This window comes from Phascolarctos cinereus, unplaced genomic scaffold (genome assembly GCF_003287225.1).
Source record: "Phascolarctos cinereus isolate Bilbo 61053 unplaced genomic scaffold, phaCin_HiC Scaffold_7;HRSCAF=346, whole genome shotgun sequence".
Taxonomy (NCBI): Eukaryota; Metazoa; Chordata; class Mammalia; order Diprotodontia; family Phascolarctidae; genus Phascolarctos; species Phascolarctos cinereus.
In genome coordinates, this window is record NW_027556180.1 from 62,669,331 (window position 1) to 62,693,646 (window position 24,316).

Consider the following 24,316-nt stretch of genomic DNA (forward strand, 5'->3'; position numbering starts at 1 on the left):
CTGTGTGACCCTGGGCAAGTCACTTAGCCCCAATTGCCTCACCAAAACAAAAAAAAGGCCAGACTGGCTGGATGAAAAAAAAAGAGACAGAGAGAGAGAGAGATATCAATGAACAGACACATAAAGGAGAATCAGAAACTCAGTAACTCAGTGAATGATAAAAGAGAAAATATAAATTACCTAAGGAAAAGCTGATTTAATTTTTTAAAAAACCTGGGAAAACTAAAAAGTGGTCCAGCAGAAATTGACACTATAATATATTTCACAACATATTCTAAATACACATACCTAAGTATATTATGTGTGTGTGTGTGTGTTTGCGTGTGTGTGTATGTATTAGCCATTACCCAATAGATTGATGATCAAAGTACATGAACAAACAGTTTTCAAAAGAAGAAATGCAAAGTATTCATAAGCACACAAAAGAATGCTCCATAACACTAGTAATGAGAAATGCACATCAAAACCTCACGACCTGAAAATTGGCAAAGATGACAAAAAATGGTAATGTCAGTGTTTGAGTGGTTGTGGAACAATGGGCATATTAATACATTGTTGCTGGAGTTGCAAAATGGTACAACCATTTTGGAAAATAATTTATTGGAATTAATGTGACTAAATATGTCCATACCCTTTGAACCAGAGACTCCATTACTGGGCTTATAATAAGCCCATGGAAATCACTAATAAAAAGAAAGTCCTCATATACACCTAAATATTTATAGCAGCACTTTTAGTGATAGCAAAGGATTGGTTTAAAAAAAAATGATGCAAAAAAAAAATTGATGCCCATCTATCAGAGAATGGCTAGATAAATTGTGGTACATGAAATGTAACAATACTATTGTGCTATAAAAAAATTTATGTAGGTGAGAAATATAGAAACATATTAAGTTCTACATAAATTATTAGACTGAAGTAAGCAAAGCAAATATACAATATAACCACAATGTAATGGGGGAAAAATCAAGCATAATTTCAGGCTTTTTCAATTTATTGATCAGTTGTGCCGATTTTTTTTGTCTTTAAAAAATACTTGTCATGTGGGAGGGCTCTCAGGATGGGGAAGAAGAGGGATAATAGGGATAGTATGATTTAAAAATCATCAATAAAAACATTTTTAAAAAATACATGTTGGTGGGGCGGAGCCAAGATGGCGGAGTGAAAGCAGTGACTTGCTTGAGCTCTCCTCCAAACCCCTCCAAATACTCATAAAAAATGGCTCTAAACAAATTCTGAAGCAGCAGAACCCACAAAAAGACAGAGTGAAACAAATTTCCAGCCCAAGACAACCTGGATGATTGGTCAGAAAGGTGTATAGCGCCAGGCTGGGGGCGCAGGGCAGTGTGGCATGCCGCAGCGAACCTGGAGCAGGCCTCAGAGGACTGAATCACGGGCAGCTGTGGAGGTTTCCAGACTCCTCAACCCACTAATGCCAAAGACAACTTAGAAGGTCAGTGGGAAAAATCTGTTTCTGTTGGTGCTGAGAAAGGAAGGCAGGGTCTCAGCTTCATTCCCCAAGAGCGTGGTATGGGGGGGGGCAGCTGCTTCCCGAGCTTCCTGCCCACAGACTGAGGGGGAATCCAGTGGCTGATCAGAGAGGGATTGCAGGGATCTCTTTGCCAGTGCAGAGGCAGGAATCTCTTGCTTTGCCCATGTTTGGATCTGGGTCACATTTCTGGGCAGCAGTGCTGGGGTGAGGAGGAGCACTGGCATGGTGGGGCTCATAGTGGCTGTGGAGAGGAGCCCCTCATCACAGTTACAGGACAGAAAGGAATACTTGTGCTCACAGGCCAGGAAAGGAGTAAACACCTCGCCCCTTATCATACCACCTTGCAAGAACTGAAAATTTACAGGTCCCTACAAGTATCTCTGAGAATAGCTATATAAACCCCTGAAGCTTGGGACAGTACATTCTCCACATTGGAAGCAGACTCTTACCTTAACAAAGAGTTTAAAACTCAAGTAATGGGCCGGGACCATGAGCAAGCAGCACAAAAAGAGTCAGACCATAGAATCTTACTTTGGTGACAAAGAAGATCAAAATATACAACCAGAAGACAACAAAGTCAAAGCTCCTACATCCAAAGCCTCCAAGAAAAATATGAATCAGTCCCAGGCCTTGGAAGAGCTCAAAAGGGATTTTGAGAAGCAAGTAAGAGAAGTAGAGGAAAAACTGGGAAGAGAAATGAGAGTGATGTAAGAAAATCATGAAAAACAAGTCAACAGCTTGCTAAAGGAGACCCAAAAAAATACTGAAGAAAATAACACCTTAAAAAATAGCCTAATCCAAATGGCAAAAGAGGTCCAAAAAGCCAATGAGGAGAAAAATGCCCTAAAAAGAAAAATTGGCCAAATGGAAAAGGAAGTCCAAAAGACTACTGAAGAAAATACTTCCTTAAAAATCAGAATAGAGGGACAGCTAGTTGGCGCAGTGGACAGAGCACCGGCTCTGAAGTCAGGAGGACCTGAGTTCAAATGTGGCCTCAGACCAAACACTTGATACTTCCTAGCTGTGTGACCCTGGGCAAGTCACTTAATCCCAATTGCCTAAAAGCAAAAAAAAAAAAGAAAGAAAGAAAAAAATTAGAATAGAGCAATTGGAAGCTAGTGACTTTATGAGAAATCAAGACACTGTAAAACAAATCCAAAAGAATGAAAAATTAGAAAACAATGTGAAACATCTCATTGGAAAAACAACTGACCTGGAAAATAGATTCAGGAGAGAGAATTTAAAAATTATTGCACTATCTGAAAGCCATGATCAAAAAAAGAGCCTAGACATCACCTTTCAAGAAATTATCAAGGAAAACTGCCCTGATATATTAGAACCAGAGGGCAAAATAGAAATTGAAAGAATACACACATCTCCTCCTGAAAGAGATCCCCAAAGGAAAACTCCTAGGAATATTGTAGCCAAATTCCAGAGTTCCCAGGTCAAGGAGAAAATATTACAAGCTGCCAGAAGGAAACAATTCAAGCACTGTGGAAACACAATCAGGATAACACAAGATTTAGCAGCTTCTACATTAAAGGACCGCAGGGCATGGAATATAATATTCCGGAGGGCAAAGGAGATAGGATTACAACCAAGAATCACCTACCCAGCAAAACTGAGTATAATCCTTCAGGGGAAAAAATGGTCATTCAGTGAAATAGAGAACTTTCAAGCATTCCTGATGAAAAGACCAGAGCTGAATAGAAAATCTGATTTTCAAATACAGGACTCAAGTGAAACATGAAGAGGTAAACAGGAAAGAGAAATCATAAGAGACTTATTAAGATTGAACTGTTTACATTCCTGCATGGAAAGATGATATTTATAACTCATGAGACCTTTGTCAGTACTAGGGTAGTTGGAGGAAAAAAATTATATGTATGTAGATAGATAGATAGATAGATAGATAGATAGATAGATAGATAGATAGATAGACAGATAGACAGATAGAGGGCGCAGGGTGAGTTGAAGATTAAGGGGTCATATCTGGAGAATAAAATTAAGGGATGAGGGAGGATTATACTCAGAGAAGAAGAAAGGGAGAGGTAGAATGGGGTAAATTATTTCACAACAAAAAAACATAAAAGTCTCTTACAGTGGAGGGGAAGCAGGGGAAGGTGAGAGGGAATGAGTAAATCTTATTCTCATAGGATTTGGCTTAAGGAGGGAATAACATACACATTCAATTGGGTATGGAACTTTGTCTTACCCTACAAGAAAATAGGGGGAGAAGGGTACAAGAGAGCAGGGGGATGATAGAGAGGAGGGCAGATTGGAAAAGGGTGTAATCAGAAGTAAATACTTCTGAGGAGGAACAGGGTCAAAAGAAAGAATAAATGGGAGGGCAGAATCGGATTAAGGGAAATAGAGTTAGTTTTTCACATGTCTGCTATGGAAGTGTTTTGCATAACTGCACATGCACAACCTATATTGAGTTGCTTGCCTTTTCAATGAGGGTGGGTGGGGAGGGAGGAAGAGAGAAAATTTGAAACCTAAAGTTTTAAAAACATATGTTTAAAAAAAAAAGTTTTTTCACACGCTATCGGGAAATGAGAAATACAGGAAATAGGGTACAGAAGTCTATTCTGCCCTACAGGAAAATAGAAGGGGAAGAGGATAAGAGAACGGGGGAGAGAAAGGAAAGAGGACAGACTAGGGGAAGGGATATTCAGAATGCATGCCATCTTGGGGTGGGGGAGGGGGAGACGGGATGAAAATTTGAAACTCAAAAACTTGTGGAAATGAAATGTTGAAAACTACAAATAAATAAATTTATATTTAAAAAAAACATGGATTTTGCTCAATGAATAGTGTATACAGATAAACCTTCAAATATCGTTGCTCAGTCATGTCTAACTCATGACCTCAATTAGGGTTTTCTTGGCCAAGATACTAGAGCAGTTTGCCATTTCCTTCTCCAGCTCATTTTACAGATGAAGAAACTGAGACAAACAGGGAGAAGTGACTTGCCCAGGGTCAGTGTCTGAAGTAAGATTTGAACTCAGGAAGATGAGTCTTCTGGACTCCAGACCCAGCACTTTGCCCACTGTGTCTCTTACCTAACCCTTCTCCAAGTTTTTGTTATGTGTGATTAAAAACAACCTCTGATCAATCAACTGTAATTACTAAACAGCTTCTAGTCCCCCAAATAAACACATACACATTATGTAGAAATTAAGCTTCCTGAGTTGGGGAGAGAAGGGGTCTCAAAAAGACATTCCATGAAATAATTGTATGGATAAAAACTACATGCCTTGCTTGGCCCCAAGCTATGGAGGCCAGTGAGAGCTTCCCCATACAAAGGTTAGGTAACCCTAACCAAATTTTGGAGGGTAGGAAGGGAACATAGATAAATTGCAGTCTTATGACCTCATTTGAAATGCCAAGAGCCATGGTGTAGGTCAAGTAGCCTCACCTTCCACTTTCAAAAAATATAACGATATAGGGGCAGCGAGGTGGCACAGTGGATAGAGCACCAGCCCTGAAGTTAGGAGAACCTGAGTTAAAATCCGGCCTCAGACCAAACACACTTGACACTTACTAGCTGTGTGACCCTGGGTAAGTCACTTAACCCCAATTGCCAAAAAAAAAAAAAAAGAAAAAACCCTAAAAACAAAAAATATAAGGATATTGAAATAGAAAAGCCCAAAGCATAAGAAAGGTAGACCTTAAAATAGCGCAAAAAAAAAAGTTCATTATTCAACAGAATTGTGATCAATGGTCAATTACAACATAAAAGTAAAAATGAAAGAGATCATGAATTTTATCTCCAGGACTTTCAGCAACTACTTAAAAAAAAAACTAGTGACAATTCAGAAGAGAAACTTAAATAAAATCTCCATAAATGGAAACTGGGGGGGGGGGCCACAAACGCACAGGCAATTGTAGTTAAGTGACTTGCCCAGAGTCACTTGGCTAGTGTTATGTGTCTAACGCTGCATTTGAACTCAGGTCCTCCTGACTCCAGCACCGGTGTTTTATCCATTGCACCACCTAGCTGCCCCTTGAGTGTAAATGTAAAAAGAACATTGGAATCACAGAAAGAGAGCTGGATTCAGTGTTAGAGGAGGAAAGAGGAAAATGGCCCACTTGTACGAAAATATTTACAGTGGCTCTTTTTGTGGTGATCAAGAATGGGGAATTGAAGCTGTGTGACTCTGGGCAAGCCACTTAACCGCAATTGCCTAAAAGAAAAAAAAAGCAGTGCAGTAGATAAAGCACTGGCCCTGGAGTTAGGACGACCTGAATTCAAATCTGGCCTCAGACACATAATACTTACTAGCTGTGTGACCCTAGGCAAGTCACTTAAACCCACTTCCTAGCCACCCCCCCCAAAAAAATGGGGAATTCAGGGGATGTCCATCAATTGGAGAATGGCTGAACCAGTCAGTGATGGCAAGTGAATGGGATGGAATATTGTTGTACTGTAAGCAATGAATGATAAAGGGAAGAATGGTTTAGTGAAACCTGGGAAGATGAGTATGAACTGATGCAGTGAAGTGAGCAGAATCAGGAAATCAACATAGTAATTTACAGAGTAATATTACAGTCAACTTCTTAATAATTCTGATGAAGACAATGACCGACTACAATTCCAGGGACTCACAACGAAACATGCTGCCCAACTCCAGATAATGAACAGATGGACTTCAGAAGAGGTTAAGCATAAACTGTGCGGATTAAAACATATTTTCATCTATTTCTTCCTTTTCCCTGCCTTTTTTTGGGGGGGAGCGACACAGTGCAGCGAACATTGATAATGGAGAAATTAATTTTGCATAACTATATATTTGAAATGGGTTTTACTTTTTCTTGCCTTCTTCATGAGTGGAGAACTTGGAATTAAAAATAAAACTTAATTTTTAAAAAGTCAAAATGCAGATCTAAGCATGTTTGGACTTTTTTTTTTTGTTTTGGGGGGTTTTCTTTCACGTTTAACACGGAAATATCAAGGTCTAAGCACTCCACAGTGCCTGTTTTAGCTGCCTTCAAGGCCACTGGAACAAACTGTTCTCATCTATCCATTACACTGGGGGAAGTCTTCACATGCTTGGGGTAGACAGCCCCCTAACTCACTGATAGGACAACATAGAAATGTTTTGTATGACTGCACATGTATAACCTATATCAAACTGCTTGCCTTCTCAGTGTGAGAAGGGGTGTGACTGAAGTGAGAGAATTTGGAACTCAAAAAATTTTTAAAGGAATGCAAAAAATTTAAAATATTTGAATAATAAGCTAGAGGGGGTTTAAATTCTAACTCTCATTTACTACCTTGTGACAATAGGCAAGCTGTCAGCCTCTGGTTCTTCATCTAGGTGTATGAATGAATGACTCGTAAAGGCATACCTAGCTCTTAGTGTACAATCCTCTACCAGGGAGAAAAAGAAATTAGCCTTGGTTACAAAATCCAACTGTTAGGATTATGTTTATATAACCAACCTTCCCCATCTCATTTTATCTATACAAAGATCAACTGGTCTAATTAATAACCTAAATGGTGCTGTCAGGAAAATCCTAATACCAGTATTCAATGTCAACTGTTGTCCAAAGATAAATGTTTTGTATTCAAATGCTGCCATAGCCATGGTCTTCCAAAGATCAACCCCCACTCCAAAGCTTTATTTCAGCTGCATACAAAAACATCATGCTCTAAACAAATGGTCTAAGTAGCACAAACCTCAGTACTAATATTTCAAATCTGAGTAATGTCATTTCTAATCTCTATAAACAAGGCGATAAGTGTACAAGACTAGGTACCAGCACTCATTTGAAAATGTTCTTACAAAAGTACAGCTTTCTGAGACTCTAACAAACTGAGATAGTAGGGCACATAAGGAAACAATGAAAACAGCAGAATTAAGAGAAAGAATTAAAAGGTTGGAATTACAAACATTCTAGAACTTACATCACAGAATACTCTTAAAATGATAAAAGGAATATAACTTTCATTCAAAGGGAATACTATGTGAAAAAAGAGGAGGAACAGTAAACAATAGGAAAGTTAAGAGCTTCTAAGTAATAATATTCAAGGATGTGTTCTAAAGTCTTAGTTATCAGGAAAAGTCTTTTTAAGATAATATAGAAGCACTCAATAAAGTAAAAAACTCAGGGTTTAACTTGAGAAACATATTTTACATTTCTTTATTCTTGAAACTTGTCCAATTACAAATAAATAATCCATACAACATAACTCTTTGATATACACTTTTTTCAGGCAAGTAAGAGCGACAACCAAGAATACACTGAAAATGAGTTTACATTAAATAACCAATTACAATATACAACTGGTCATTCAGTTACATTTTTAGCATGGTCCAATATGTACACTGTTTAAAAGTGGACCACTTTATATAAAACACAGATGTATACAATTTTTTTACAGGCCCAAGAAAATGAACACACATCACAGCTTTAAAAAAAAGTTGCATCACAAGGTCTCTAAGAGTTCAAATACAAAAATGTTTATACGCTTGTGAATTTCGGCAGCAAATACGAAAATGTATGCCAGGCTACCCTATTCTTGCTGGCAGGTGCTAGAAAAACTGACAAGCTCCACGGGATTTTATAGCAGTTATCGACATTTCAAAAAGATTATTACATAGAGAATTGACATCCCCTAATGCCACGGATTCAATTTTGCACTGCTTTCTGTTTCAGCAAACTATTTTACTAACAGAAGAATGCTTCCTTGGTGGGCGCATCTTATCTTCTGTAAATTGTGGAGATTATTGCATCAATAAACTTGTGAGAACTCTTCAGACATCTCATTTTTCCCAATTAATTCCAGAAGAACTCTCTATTTTCTTAAGAATAAGTCTTCTAATATCTGCATTGTGACACAGTTCAACATGTATTTTTTTTTCAGAAACAATGCCAAAGCTAAGGAAACAGTTTATAACTGATTTCTTTCCTTTCCCACCCATCCTGTCACCAAATTAACTTAGTATCTCTCACAATAAAACATTTTATAGTTATTTAATTTTCCTAATGACAAGTTGTTCTATTTACTTAGTCTCAACATTCTTGTTTTACTGTGGGTCACAGGTGTCTGGCTCTGGTTTGGTGGACTGAACAAATTCAACTTTAAGCACATAAACAAATGAGAAACTAGGTAGATAATGAAGTCAGCTAAATCTCATTAGCTGCTTCTGGAAGGAAAAAGAAAAATACTTTCAATTCAGTTCTGAAACACATGTTAATTTGATTATCTAACTGGTGAATCTTTTGTAACCTAAACTCTACCCTTCTTCCTGGAAGAAAGCATACGGTAGAATGCAACAGAATTCCAAATTAGAAAACTACTCCCTTTGTGGGAATTTTATTCCTTGGGGTCAAAAAAACAAAAACAAAAACCATGGCTCTAAATAGCATGTGAACTATGTTTCTTTTTATAAGTTGTTTTTTATCCCATTTCCTGTAAATCTACATTTTCTTATTCTTCTTAATCCTTGTGCCATATTAAATGTAAGCAATAAGCTTGGTAATTTAAATGTTTCCAATCTCCACTTCCCTAAAATCCCAAGACTTTCTATTTCATATATTAATGTTGATGTAGAAAGGCCTTCTTGTTCCACTTCAAGAGTATTCATCCCTTTAATTCTTTTCTCACTTAAAAAAAAAAAACAACCCACTTCTAGGTAATCATTCTAAACTTTATCAAGAAAACATCTATGGCAGATAGAAATATGCAAACACATGATAATAAGAAGCCAAAAAAGAAATATCTATTTCTCCAAGTGTGATACCTTTGTGATGCAACCAAAGCCTTCCAACCAAGCAACAAACATCCATTTAGTCTTAGGTCCTCTCAACATTCAAAAATCTTACCCAAGTTATGTAGGGCCAAATATCCAATATCTTTGCCTTTATTTTTATACCTAAAGGAGTCGAGATGCAATTACTTCTATGTTAATAGGTACAAAATATTTTATGTAATGTGTTGCTGAAAATAGTGCCTAAAAATTAAAAAAGCATTGATTTGTGTACATTTCAATTTGTGTGATCAACTTTGATACCATATTCTCCAATTTCTTAGGTAATGTTTTATAAATCCAAAGCATTTCAAAAAACTTATCTATTAGACAGACAGCATTTTAGGATTCAAGAAGAGTGTCTCGTGATACAGAAAAATCTGCAAATTAAATCTTGACACTTCTCTCATATATAAAGGTTAATAAGAAGAATATCTTCTAAATTATCATATAACCTAGATGAGAACACTTTTTTCAATCCCAGATGGCTCCATTTTTATTCATATATCATATTCACAACTTTCAAGATAAAAACATTTATAATTTATTAGCAAAAAAGGAAAGTTGAACACTTCTTTACAAGAAGGACTTAAGTCAAATATCCAACCAACATATCACGTAAAATAAATACAACCTAGTACAAATTTATATCCAAGAAAATAATCCTAAATTAAAAACAAGAAATAAGCCATATGGACTACAGCTAGGAGATATGACAGTTTTCAATGATTCACATGTAGCAAAATATAGAAATTTGAATGTGTTTAAGGCTGATGCAGACAAAAGATGTTTGGCTTTTTAAACTCCCACCTCTAAAAAATACCTTGTCAAACCTATAGAGTAGTTTTCCTTTAACAGTTTCAGTGTCTTCCTAGTTTTAACATTTGTATAAAATTGTCTGAATAGATTTTGAAGGAAAACCATTAGAGGAGAGTTACTAACTGGCATTACATTTGCTATGTTAAGTATCTTCTGAATTAATAAAGAATGACCTGTAGTACTGCTTCATCACATACAGTGCCACGACCAAATTTCATTATTTTCCATTTTAAAATTAAATATTTAAAGAAGAAACTGTCAGGCACATATTCACAAGGTGTTTCATCTCTTAAATCATAAAAGCCTGGATATATTTATTTCTCTCAAATGCATACAAGACAATAATTACACAACAACAAATCAGATCTTCTGTTCAACAATGATTTGATTCATAAGTATTTGAAATTTACATAATTTCACATCAATACCCTTTTTGTTTTTAAATACTGTAAGTAAAAAAGGCCCCCCAAAGTAACCATTTCTAATATTTCTTAGTTATCCCTCTATACAACCAAACTTTAAAAAGTTACAAACTTAACATTATACAGGATATATAAATCATTTTTAAAAATCTGAGGTTTTAAAATCATTGCTTCCCCAATATGATTCAGGAAAACACACGAATTGACAAATATATAGTCATAGGTAGTGAAGTAAATTGGGGGTGAAAAAAAAAAAGAAGAGACAGACACAAGTTTGCTGTCTTAAAATTTTACTAATCCTGTCAGTTAAAGATGGTGATGTCATGAGAAATAACAGCTTAGGCTTAAAATGAGGAATGGTGTTTGTCTCAAAGGCTGAGACATGCAATTCAAGTATTTTCCTATTTGATCTGAGCTCACTGTAGCAAACAGGTGCAAAAAGAAAATGATCATTTCCCTCCGTACATTCGCTCAATGTCCTCTTGATAATGTGTTTTAAGTTCTTTGCGTTTTAATTTGAAGGCATCAGTCACCAGGCCGGTTTCGGGAGTCCATGGATCTGGGCTCAAACGAATTTTTACTGGAATTTCAAACTTTTCCAGACCTGCTGCCATAACATAAAAAAAAGTTTCAAAATTCAAAAGCATAAAAAATGCCCGTTAACAATGTGTATTTATTAGCCCCCATTTAAAAATTCATTGTTACTACCAGTAACAATGTTTTTTTAACAAAGCCCGTTTCTTCTCTCGGGTTACTCAAATATCATGAAAAGTTCTGTTAGAGATAAACAGTATTGTTAAGGGAACAAATTTCAAAAGAAGAGGGCCTTTTCACTCAACAATAATATTATTAGGTATATACCCCAAAGAACTCAAAAGAAAAAAGGAAAGGATCCACATAGCTACAAGAATATTTGTACTTTGGATTATAGCTAAGAATTAGAAATAAAGTGGATATTACCATTAATAGCTGAATAAACATAAAATAAATGAACATAATGTCAGTTAATAAACATTTATTAAGCATCTACTGTGTGTGCCAGGCACTGTGCTGAGTACTGGGGATACAAAGAAAGGTAAAGGACAGCAAACAACTAGGCACATACAAGAAACATACAGGATAAATAGCAGATAATCAATAGAAAGAAGGTACCAGCATTAAAGGAGATTGGGAAAAGCTTCCTACAGAAGATGGGATATTAAGTTTGGACTTAAAGGAAGCCAAGAAGTCAGGAGGCGCATCCAAGCACAGGGGACAGCTGTGAAAATAAACACTAAGTTGGCAGATGAGAGCGTCTTGTTTACACAATAAGAAGGTAACCAGTTTCACTGAATCTCAGAGTACATGGCATAGACTGAAGTATAAAAAGACTGAAAGATGGGGTCAGGTTATGAAGAACTTTGAACCTCCACCAGAGGATTTCATTATTGATTCTGGAGGCAATCAGGAACCTCTGGGGTTTATTAATAAGAAGGGGTGACGTGGTCTCATCACTGCTTTAAGAAGATAACTATGACAACTGAGTAGAGGATGTACTAGAGTGGGGAGACCAACCAGTAGACTGCTGTAACAGTCCTGGCATGAGGTGATGAGGCTGCACCCTAGGATGGTGGCAGTTTTAGAGAAGAGAAGGCAGCCTATGGGAGAGATGTGAAGGTGGTAAAATTGACAGGACTTGGTAACAGATTGGATTTGGGGAAACAGAAGTGAATAGTTAAGAATGACACCTAGGTTTCGAGCCTTGGTGACTGGAAGGATGGTGATGCCTTCAACAGTAATAGGGAAGGGGCAGTTCGGTGGCACAGTGGATAGAGTTCTGGCTTTGGAGTCAGGAGAATCTGAGTTCAAATCTGACCTCACACACATAACACTTACTAGCTGTATGACCTTAGGAAAGTCACTTAACCTCATTGCCTAACAACACCCCCACCCCACCCCACCCCCCCAAAAAAGAAAAAAAGAGTAATAGGAAAGTTTGGAAGAGGGTAATGAATTCAGTTTTGGCCATGATAAGTTTAAGATGTCTACAAAACATCCAGCAGGAAATGTTCAATAAGCTTTAAGAGATGTGAAAATGGAGGTCAACAGAGAGGTCAGGGCTGTGTAAGTATATTGGAGAATCATCAGCATAACTGAACACATGGGACAATAAGATCACCAAGCGAAACAGTATAGATGAAAAAGAGGATCCATGCCAGAGACCTAGGGGACACCCACAGTTCACAGCATGACCTGGATGAAGATCCAGCAAAGGAAAACAAGGAGGAGTAATAGGTAATAGGAAAACGAGGAAAGTGGTGTCATGAAAAGCTAGAGAAGAAAGTACTGAAGAGAAGTGGGTGGTCTACAAAGACCACCAAAGGCTGCTGTGAGATCAAGAAGGATGAGGCTTAAGAAAGGGCCATTAGATCTGGCAATTAATAAATCATTAATTAGCCAGAGCAGGTTTTAGTTGAATAATGAGATCAAAAGCCAGACTGCAAAGAGTTAAGAAGACAGTGAGATATTACTAAGCTGTAAGAAATGACCAAAGGGACAGCTTCAGAGAAACCTGGGAGTATTTTATATGAATGGATGAGGAATAAAATGAGTAAAACCAGGAGAAAAAATTATACAATGATCATCATGTTCTCCACTTCTTGGAAGAGTTTATGGACTAAAGTTACAGATATTCATTGGACATTCATTTTCAGACTCAGTTTTGTCTGACTATATTTATTTGTAAAAATACAGCATTTGATAGAGACAACCAAAAAAAAAAAGGAAAAGATTGTCAATTGAATCATTTAAAAACATAACACAAGAAAAGAGAAGGGTAGAAAGACGTAACAGACAAACAGATCAGTGTTCAAACAGGTTAAATTTGAAATATACATTTGCTATGCATAATGCAGTTTTCACATTTTCATACGTAGTCTTTTATGTTCTTTTTTGTGTGGGGAAGTGCTTGGTTTTGCTGATATTTATTATGTTCATGATAAGAAAAAGAAAATTTAATGTAAAGGGGAGAAGAAGAAAGAAGAGCTGATGGATATGACTAACAATGTCCTGAAAAACTGGTTATGAAGTTTGAATTTTAACTTATAGAAATAGGGAGTCATGGAAGTTGTTTGAGCAGGAGAATGACATAATTCAAGTTCTGAAAAGGAACATATTGTGTAATATTAGAAGAACCACACTGATTTTTCCCATTTCTTATAACAGACTTTCCATTAATTCTGTACAGAGTTTAACACAGCACTCACCTGAAACAGCAGCCTCAGAGAGCACTTTCAGCACCTCCTTTTCCATTTCAGGACTGTTACAGATCTCCTCCCAAGTCCCTCTCAGTTCTTTTTGTCGAGCTAACTCTGTTAGTTCCTTCTGATTTGGCACAACAAATCCAATGACATAAGAATGATAACTGAAATATACAAAGGAAGCAGGTCATGCATTAATAACAGGTTTTCAATGAAACAGCAGTGAATTAGTAGTACTTGGCTAAGAATACTTACTCGATATTTTCAAAGTTCTGTAGCTAATTCTAAACCAAAAAGTTCTCTTTGTAAATATATGACATTTAAATGTACTGCATTTTACTAAACAAAATTATATCTATTCTTTCAATATTTCACAGCATTTCATATCTGCTTCAATGCTTTTTAGAATTCACTGCTGCAGTAATGCAGATGAGGACATTTATGGCTTTGGTTAATACCAAAAATATCACAGACACCTTTCCATTTGTACAGTGCTTCATAGTTTTCAAAGTGATTTCACATATTCTTTCTCATCTGGGTCTCAACACAACCCAAAGTGGTGGGGTAAAGCATTATCATCTTCATTTTATGGACAATGAAACTTCAGTGCAAGAAATCAGGATGTTTCTCTGTTATCTTTGGTGTTTTTTCATGACCATTATACATTTGTTTAATATTATGCTTTGTGTCCCTTCTTGCACAAGTCATCTCTAATGATATTGCAGAGTCTCTTTATACATACTCTCCACTGCTCTTGTCAGCCATTATTTTGATTCTATAGAGATTGTGCAATCCATGATAGAAAAAAATGGTATTCAAAAAAAATTTTTTTTAACTTTCAGAAGCACACTGGAAGTGCCAAAAGCAGTGAAAAATTTCCTCAAAGGAAAACAGAGCTTTCTCTTCCTTTCATTTAATTCTGAGTCTATCTCACTGTTCATATGCACAGCCAGAGAAAGAGAGATACAACAACCTGAATGGCATGTCCACCCAGCTCTATGCAATATTCTGGACAACAGACATTGTTCAGATTTATCCTGTGTAGATTAGACTGATTCTTTTTTTTTTTTCAATCAAGAACATGTACAAGAAAAGTCTAGTATTCTGGAGCTTGGTGAAATCAGCCTAATGTTGTCCACAAACAGGAAAATCTGGAAGCCACTGGCATCTGTAGCGAATGTCTTTCATACTCTGTTAAACAGTAGTATATTCCTTATGTGAGTATTTGTCTCCTGGTTTTATTGCCTCACTGGATACTGATAATCAGAACGTCAAAAAGTTCTTCTGTTACAGTGAGGTAAGTCAATAATCCAAATAAAATAAAACCCCAAACTGTCGAACAAAGTGATAGTTTAGTTGGCAGCTTAGCATACCTAACTGGAGTATAACATCATAAAAGAACTTTAAGCTTACCTGTCCTAGTTTCATATTTAAGAAGAATCAATAAAAATCACTGATGAAGGGTTTACTTATATGGTAGATACTGTGCTAGGCTTACCATATGGATTCAACAGTTATCTGCATAAAGTTGAAAACTGAACCCATGGAAACTAATGAGATCACTGAAAGAAAGGGTATGGAGAAAGAAAAGAGAGTCCGAGATAATCACATAAAACAAAAATGTTAAAAAAGACAAAGGAACATTAAACTTTCTTACCATACCTGTTTGCATATGCACAGATGTTATCTATTAATGGGAGATTCTTTAAAGCTGCCTCAACTTTTCCAAGAGAGACATATTCTCCAGCCTGAAGTTTTACAAGGTCCTTTTTACGATCTATTATTTAAAAAAAAAAAAAGAAAGAAAGAAACATTAATTATCTATATGAAAATTGCATATATATGTATACAATGAAACTACCCAATATATAGACTCACTGAGTATCTTTAAATAGCTAGTTATCAAGTAAATTTGTAATAAGACTAAGCAAAAAAAAAAAACCATATCATGAACTTAGGCTCTAATGAGCAATAGTAAACATATACTTTTAAAGGTAAGACTAGGACCCACATGTACAAAGTTAAATTTATAGCAGCTCTTTTTGTGGTGGCCAAGAAATTGAGAGGATGCCCTTCAACTGGGGAATGGCTGAACAAGTTGTGTTATATCAATGTAATGAAATACTATTGTGCTATAAGAAATGATGAACAGGCAGACTTCAGAAAACCTGGAGAGACTTTCACTGACGGATGCTGAGTGAAGTGAGCAGAACCAGGAGAACGTTGTACACAGTAATAGCCACGTTGTGCGATAAATAACTTTGATAGACTTAGCCTTTCTTAGAAATGCAAGGATCTAAGACATCTCCAAAAGTGTCATGATGGAAAATGCTATCCACATCCAAAGAAAGAACTATGGAGTTTGAATGCAGATCAAAGCATACTATTTTGCTTTTTTTTTCTTCTCTTTTGTTTCGTTTCCTCTTTCTTGTGCTTCCTTCTATTGGTTCTAATTCTTCCTTACAACATTACTAATGTGAAAATACGTTTAACAGGAACATATACGTAAAGCCTATGTCAGATTGCACACTGTATTGGGGAGGGAGGTGGGGAGGAAAGGGGAGAAAAATTTGAAACTCAAAAGCTTATGGAAATGATTGTTGATAAATCAAAATAATTAATAAAAAATAAATAAATAAAATAAAGGGCAAGATACTCAAACAGAATAAATACATAAATAAATGTGTAAATAAATAAACAAGCAAACAAATAAATAAATAGATCAAAATCAAGTAACCTCTAATTTTTCTACTTTTATTGGCTAAGTTCAGGAAATAAATGAGAAAAAGTCTCCAGCTGACATAAAGGCAAAAAAACACTGATCTTTAAAATAACTAAAACAAACTGAACATAATAAAATATATGCTTATTAAGTAAGAGATGACAGCTAGCTATCAGTGCAAATGCAAGCAAAGACTAATAGTGCCAGCATTTCATCTAATAAGGAAACATTTTTAACAAAGATAAATAATTGTATCCTTCAGATGAGCATACCAGAAATTCATTTAAAATAGAATAACATATTAGCCCAATACATTTTTTAAAAATTGTTATGTATGACCAACTACGTTAAATGGTGAAGGGCCTAATTAGAATACATGAGAAATTGTATTTACTAAAATAAAGATGGATAACCTAATCATTACTTTTTCCAAATATAAAAGGAGAAGGTCACAAACAGAGTTAAATACAATCACTGTGGACCTAGCCTTCCTTCCAACTTTCACACTTTTGGTGATATAGTATGAGTCACCTGGGCTCAAAACATCAGGGTTACCTTTGATTATTCCCTCTACTTGTGCTCCGTATCAAATCATCAATTGCCCAAACTTGTTGAGTCCACTTCCATAACATCACGGTACCTATCCTCTTTTCTCTCTAGTAATAATAGTTCATTTCAGGATTTCACTTCCTCTCACTTAGGTTAATGAAATAGTCTAAGAAGTGGTCTCACTCTTCCCTCCCCAATTTCTCCTCCATATAGTTGCCAAAATAACTCTCCTCTCTTACTCACTTCATGTTTACTAAATTAAAGTGACTTGTGGCCAAATAGTGGTAAAAACAACCTACCAAAGACCTCTATACTCATGATTCTATGAGACTCCAGAGATAGATAAGCTATCCAGAATTATTCTTCTTTCTATGTAAATGACAACAGTTGAGCTGCCTCATTTGTGAGAACTCTCCCCAAGGACAAAGCAAACATGATTCCTCAGAAATATAAAGCCAAAACCTAGTCTAACATCTAGTGAATAGTTCACACAAACCAGGGCTGCCTGAACAGGCAGAAATAGTGCTGCTAAATATTATGATAATACTAGAATATTATTGTTATAGCATTTATTGGAACCCCACAATATAAAAAGTATTGAACATAATAGCCACACTAGAAGTAATCATCTTAGTCTGAATATAGGCTTCATTTTGCCTCCAAATTTGGTTAATATAAAAGTTAAATGTTAAAAACCACAATCTTAGTAACAGAAAATATTCAAAGTAGTGAAAATAAAGAATTATGAATACAATCATAAATCATAATCATAGAATATTTGTTTTAATTAAAAGATTAGAGATGCTTTCACTGGAACTTAGAAAATACAACACTTTTATGGAAAAATTCAGTGTGTATCTATATATGGTAGGGCAAAACCTATATTCAGATGTAGTCTGTAAGGCATTCTAATAAAGTGAAACATACATACATATATCACAGGCTAAAATGATTAAAATTTATTTTAATTATTTCTTATAAATTCTTTAATTTGTGTGACTAGAGAATGCCACAAAGATTAGTGCACTTTTGTGCTACTTCAGCTTAAAACTGAAATAAGATTTTTTGGGACACTGTATTAGGATTTACTTCCAACACCCACATCATATGGCTCACCAATAATCTTTAAACATCCATCAGGATCAAATTCTCCAATATCTCCCGTACAGAGCCACCTCTGCCCATGCTCGTCTTCGAAGAAATCGGAATTTGTTTTCGCATCATTTTTGTAGTAGCCCATTGTCACATTTGGGCCACCAATGAGAATCTCGCCTCTCGGATGTGGTTTATCTGTATTAAAGTATCCACCTAATTAATAGAAAGAATTTTTTTTATTGTATGTGAATCTTTTAAGTACCAAAAGAAGAAAACATGTATATATTTCTATACTTTTCAGGGCAAATTAGTTATCTCTTACCTTCCAAGGCTGCTTCTAGAGAAATACAGTTACATGAAAAAATGCTATGAATATTTCGGAAAAAACTTGACAGCTAGCTTAAGTGTACTAATAGACTTGATAAATATTATTATAGGTTATGCACATATTACTGTCTGAAATCTAGCATTTCCTAATATTCCTGAGGGAAGGGAAAGAGGCAGTCCACACTTGTGCAGGAACAAAAGGGAACTTTTCGTGTTCTATAAAATGTTTAAATATTAGACATTTCACATTCTTCCTTTTTATTGCTAATTTCACTGTTTAGTAATCATTGATCTCATCAAATGTTGTAAAAGATACATATTACCATTTCTATCATTACTTTTTTTTTTGGTCATTTCTATCATTACTTTTACCACACATATAAGAACAAAGGTTTGTAAATTGTTTAACATTAAAATATAAATTATATTGATAGCTGACATAAATTATATTAGTAGTGCTAAGAAAATACCTTAGAGCACTAAAAAGTTATGAAGATTACCACAGAATTAAGTGCCCTAGTTAAACAAATTTGTCTAGGTAGGATAAATTAATGAAAAAACATTAAACACTATGTGCCAAATACTGTATTAATAATGGGGATAAAATGAGACAGTCTCTGCTCTCGAGGAACTCCTACTTTGTCTGGGGAGGACAACATTGCAAGAAAGTTCAGTCACAAGGAAGACAGAGGCCCTGAAATCCTAAGGGTGCAGCAACAGAACAGATGGCAGAGGCTCAGAGGTCCAAAGGGCACAAGCCACAGGGCAAATGGTTGAACCCAGATGACCTGAAGACATAGCAGCAGAGCAAATGATAAGGCCTAGCAATCCTCCATCTCTCTAGAGACACTAGAACTGTTGATTGCCATGCCATCCACACCATGTGAGAAGACTCTGTCATTCTTCCCCATCAGCCTGCCCCATGCAGTAAAGATGACAAAGAAAGGGTCAAAGGGAAGGCATGGAGGGAAGATGCCCCCCAAGTGGCACCTGTGGGCTGGGGAAAGAAGTGAAAAGAAAGCAAAGCTTTAAGCATGAGTATATTTTTCTTAAAAAATTTGAACTTTCAAAAATTGTTCAAACTGACTTCTCATCTTTATTATACAGAATGTACTTTGATGGATCAGTGATCTCATTGTGGGTATTCTCTAATGGTATGGATTACCAGTCATTAACACCTTTTCATTCCATGCAATTATCGTTCATTTGCTACCATAAATTCTTCACAGGCAGCCTCATTCCCTTTCAAAATAGTGAGAGCTTTTTCTAACAACGCATGGATATAAATACAGGATGTGGGCTGTCCGATGGTCATCCTCTATTCCTGGCCTGCCTCCCTGTACAAGCATACACCTCTCTCATGATGCATCCTTTTGTGCTGCTTTCTCTGGGTAATTATGCATTGGTAATATGTTGCATTATTATGCCTACCATGCATCTGCTCACTGTTCTTTGTGTGATCTGCAATTTTAATTATCTGGAAACTAGTGCTCCAAGACGCCAAACAGAATCACCCAAAGGACATTATTGTTCTTACCCAAAGGTAATACCACCTAACCTCCTTCTGTTCAGTTCTGGGTCCAATTCACTGTCCATCTTTAGCATGTGAGACAGGCATTGGTGGAACAATGCTTTGGATTATCCATATAATTGAATATCAGAATCTAGACAAGAGACAATCTTTATCCAGTTGGTTTTATTCTTCTGTGGATAGTTAGAACACTTCTGGATGATCACAGATCTCACTCAGGAAGCTGTGCAATGTTCTAGAGTTTGATAAAATCAATAATAAGTCATCTGCAAAAAAGGAGTCTCTGAAGCACCTCATCATTTATAGAAAAATAACTCTTCTACTCTGGATATGATAGTGGCAAATACCTTTAGAAAGCACTCGCCTCTCTATTCTATGCCTTGTTTCATGTTAATAACCAGAGCATTAAATAAAGTGATTCTTTCCAAAGAATCCTGTAGGATTTTAACATATGAAAGGAATATACCCTATCAGAAGTGAGCCCATAGAGCAATACTTTGATCTCCCAAATCAAATGCTATTAAAAAATAAAACACTGGGATCTTCTGAATTTCCCACATTTTAGTCAAATGCACAAACTAAAGACAGCGTTCATTCTAGAATGTGATTTATGAAAGCTTATCTGTTCTATTCCCATACCTTCAAATTGAGGATGTTATTCATATACGTACACACACATATGTTTCAAACAGAACATATGGCGATGGTAAAGTAGAAATATGGTCAGGAGCTATTGACATTTTCTCAATCACGTCTTTTGATGAAAATAAGGTCTATCATTCTTTCCAAAAGTTTGGCAGCCTTCTCACCCAACTCTCTTGAGAACTGTTAACTTCAACTGCTCTCTACTGTCACCTTTAGTGCAATCTCCTCCATACAGAACGGTTCAATCCAGCTACTTTTTCCATCTTTATTTTTTTTACTATTATCTGTGATGTTAAGAGTACAAATAAGATGACTGCATTGCTGCTGACAATTTTGTTAAAGGAACAGATTTGCCCAACTTTTTGTCTCTTTGAGGTCCTCCAAGTTTAATCCTTAATGCTCTCAGAAGGATCTATCTTATTAAGGTACTTTGGTGATAAAGTATGTTACCCACAATTACCTGATGAATTCAGGGCACATTTTTTGGATCAGATTATTACAGGAATTTTTTTTTTCTTGATTATTTACATTTATTAAAAGGGTTGGCTTTTTTTTTATTTCAATGGGGGACTGGGAAATCAATTTTCCTTAATGAAAAAAATCTTTTAAAATAAAGTATTGTTATTCATTGAATTATTTCTTACTTATTTTAAGAGGTGATGCTAACAATCTTCCACCATTTTCCTTCTTAACTTTTTACATTTTCAAAATCTAAAGTAGTATAGCTCTTGGCTGCCATCTCTCTCCTTGCGACATTAAAATTAGGTATTTACTAAGCTCATTTGATTTCCAAGTTGTGAAAACTGATTTCTACAAGATAAGGTTTCTAAGGAAATGGTGATAGTCTATATTCACAGATATTCTTGTCACTATTTGCTACTACTTGGCATCAACTGCTTTTAAAAAACAAGGAAGGCTAGAGTCACTTCAGTTCCTATCTTCTTTCCACCACTCATTCCATCCATTCATCCATATCCTTTCTTTTTTCCACCATTATCTCTGTGTTAAGACTCTCTTCTGCTAAGTTTCTTGACAGCTTACTGTCCACGGGCAAAGCGTGAATGTCTTAAGGAGCACTTTTTCACCTGTTCTTCCTTCAGCTGAACCCTCCTAATGTGTTGTCTCCCCTAATAAGAATGTGAGCAGCTTAAGAGCAAAGAATGTCTTGATTTGTATGTATCCCCAGAGGTTAGCAGTGCTTGGCCCCAGTAAGAGCTTAATTTTTTTTCTATTCTGTTGCTTTAATAAAAATTCAACCAAAAAGAAAGGATCTGGAAATTACTCTTATCTATAACCAGTTGTTTCCTGACTTACAGAAAGTAATCAATTTAATTTTTACGGTGGCATTTGTTGTTTATCTTCAGTGGTTAACTTCTTTCTTGAAGTATTAATGAGACACAAGAGTTCTGTACCACAACAATTATTATTAGCCTCTCTTTTTCTTACTTCTAAACCATGTTTTTCAACAGTTTTCACTCTCCTTCTTTATACTCAATCTTTACATTGAAGTTACCAAGTATTAAAATATTATGCTGATATAATCTGAAGGGTTTAATCAAGTTCTTCATAGAATTTCTCTAACTCTTTGCACTAAGTAACAGATGCTGGAATTCCAGCTTGCAATCACTTTCTGGTGGTCTCTTTGCAAATGCTTATCATGAACACTGCACTGGTGAGATAACCAATTGTCCCAAGAAATGACTTTTTGTTGCCACTGATGCACAATAAAACCAACTCCACTAACTCCCTCTGCCTGTCTAAGAAGAACTTAGGCTCTATCCTTCCGTCCAACTTTTATCTTCCAATTCCAATCATGGTGAAAATGTCAAGATTTATACAATTCATTTCATTCAGTAGCCAACAGTCCTTGGTCAAGAGACAAGGTTCTCACATGTACAACACCAACATTCCACCTTTAAAGACAATCTAAAAACTGTGTGATGCCTAGCATTCTCTGTCCCACTTTTCTGTCCCTGACATCATCACAGCAGATGTAAAAGAGGATCACTATTCAGGACCAAGGGCCATTTTATATTTTTCCTTGTTTCATGGGTTGCCGTAGTCAAAGAATCACCAAATAGCCTATTCTCACTGAAATGCTAGGAAGAAAACATTATCTAAAACCTAAATTCACTCTACTAGTGTGAAGGTTTAAATTCTGCCTCCCATGTGAAACTTCATTTTTAAATGAAGCAATAAATGAATCAACTGTTTAAAATTAATTGCATTTTAAACTGTTCCTTGCTTATAACTTGTGAACTCTGGGAATACAAGAATATTAAATATTTTACTAATCTGACTGAACAACAAATTCAACACATGTTTCAACAAATACTTCCTATATGCATCCTGTGCACATGGCAATGTTTTAGGCACTGAGAAATAATTTACTTTATTACTGTAACAACCAAATAGCCTTAGAATATCTACTAAGAAAACAGAACATCAAAGAAATGACTTTTACTAGATCATATAAGATTTTACTTTTTAAATACAATTAAATGTAATTATTATTTGAACATGATATCATGCACTCATGGATCAATAATTTTCTGTCAATATATTGAAGTAATAATAAAACATCTTTAAATCATATACCAATATTCTAAAAAGTCATGTTTTTGCTGACACAGACTAATAAGCTTAGGAACATTTTACCTATTCTTATTCTTAAAATTCCTAAATTATTTTGGCATAATTTTTAATTATGCTGTTTGTAATCAAATAATAAATGAAAATATAAAAATCTCAAAAACAAATGCTCTTTAAAAATAAAATTAACTGAGATCATTACACCTTGACAAAATACCACTGCTATACAGGGGGAAAAAATAAGTATACATTAATAGATTTTTTTCCATTATAAAATGTAAGAAAATGAAATTCGAATTTAAAAGTCCAACCACATACTAATATACCATTGTACAAAATTTTTGTTACCTTCTTCCCAGTTCTTTAATTTGATTTCACAGCAAACTAATGGTGCTCCAACTCTGCCTGTATTATAGTCCCAAACTAGATTAAAAAGAAAAAAGTCAAAAAAGATAAGATTCCCTATATACAGCTTTTCTAAGAGAACTTTTAAAGTATGGTGGAGACTATCATCATTTTATATAGCCTCTTATTTTTCCTCTCATGTATTTGGATCTTGTTTATATGACCTGGTAGTATATTCACTATCTTCTATGACTAGGTTATCAAAAATAATAAAAAAATTCCTTGGTGAAACCTGTAGACTGCTATGTCCAAAGTAATTAACAACACAACTTTATAGCTCATGGCACAGGCTAAGCTTTAATAAACAGTCTCTCTCTCTCTATCGTACAAGGTGTCCCAAAAGTCTTAATGCAGTTTTAAGCTATCAATGTTTAAGTTAAAGGTTACAAATAAAGTTTTAAAAAGTTATTTTAAGCTATCGATGCTTAAAAGTGCACTGAGAATTTTTCTGGGACACCCTGCATAGCTTATAATTTGGTTTTTTTGTTGTTGTTTTGGGGCTTTTTTGCAAGGCAGTCATGGTTAAGTTTCTCGCCCAGAGTCATACAGCTAGTAAGTGTTGTGTCTGAGGCTGAATTTGAACTCAGGTCCTCCTGACGCCAGGGCCAGTGCTCTATCCACTGCGCCACCTTGCTGCCCCTATAGCTTGTAATTTGACCTTTTTTTTCCCTTTGAATAAGGACCATAACTTCAGTTCAAACTTTGTATTTAGTAACTA

The 24,316-nt window shown here is 35.5% G+C and overlaps 1 protein-coding gene across 4 annotated transcripts in view; it reads right to left on the reverse strand.

The window, feature by feature from the left end:
- Nucleotides 1-7,612: 7,612 nt before the first annotated feature.
- ACSL3 (acyl-CoA synthetase long chain family member 3) overlaps nt 7,613-24,316 on the reverse strand; it is an 83,018-nt gene continuing 66,314 nt past the window's right edge. For 3 of the 4 annotated variants that reach the window (XM_021002766.2, XM_021002769.1, XM_021002768.1), the window contains 5 exons: nt 23,542-23,616; nt 18,120-18,311; nt 15,395-15,509; nt 13,739-13,896; nt 7,613-11,100 (listed from right to left, as the gene is read on the reverse strand). In XM_021002766.2, the coding sequence (XP_020858425.1) occupies nt 10,943-11,100; nt 13,739-13,896; nt 15,395-15,509; nt 18,120-18,311; nt 23,542-23,616 (698 nt within the window). In that variant the 3' untranslated portion in view covers nt 7,613-10,942. The remainder of the gene's footprint in view (nt 11,101-13,738; nt 13,897-15,394; nt 15,510-18,119; nt 18,312-23,541; nt 23,617-24,316) is intronic. The other variant, XM_021002770.2, reaches the window with a different exon arrangement.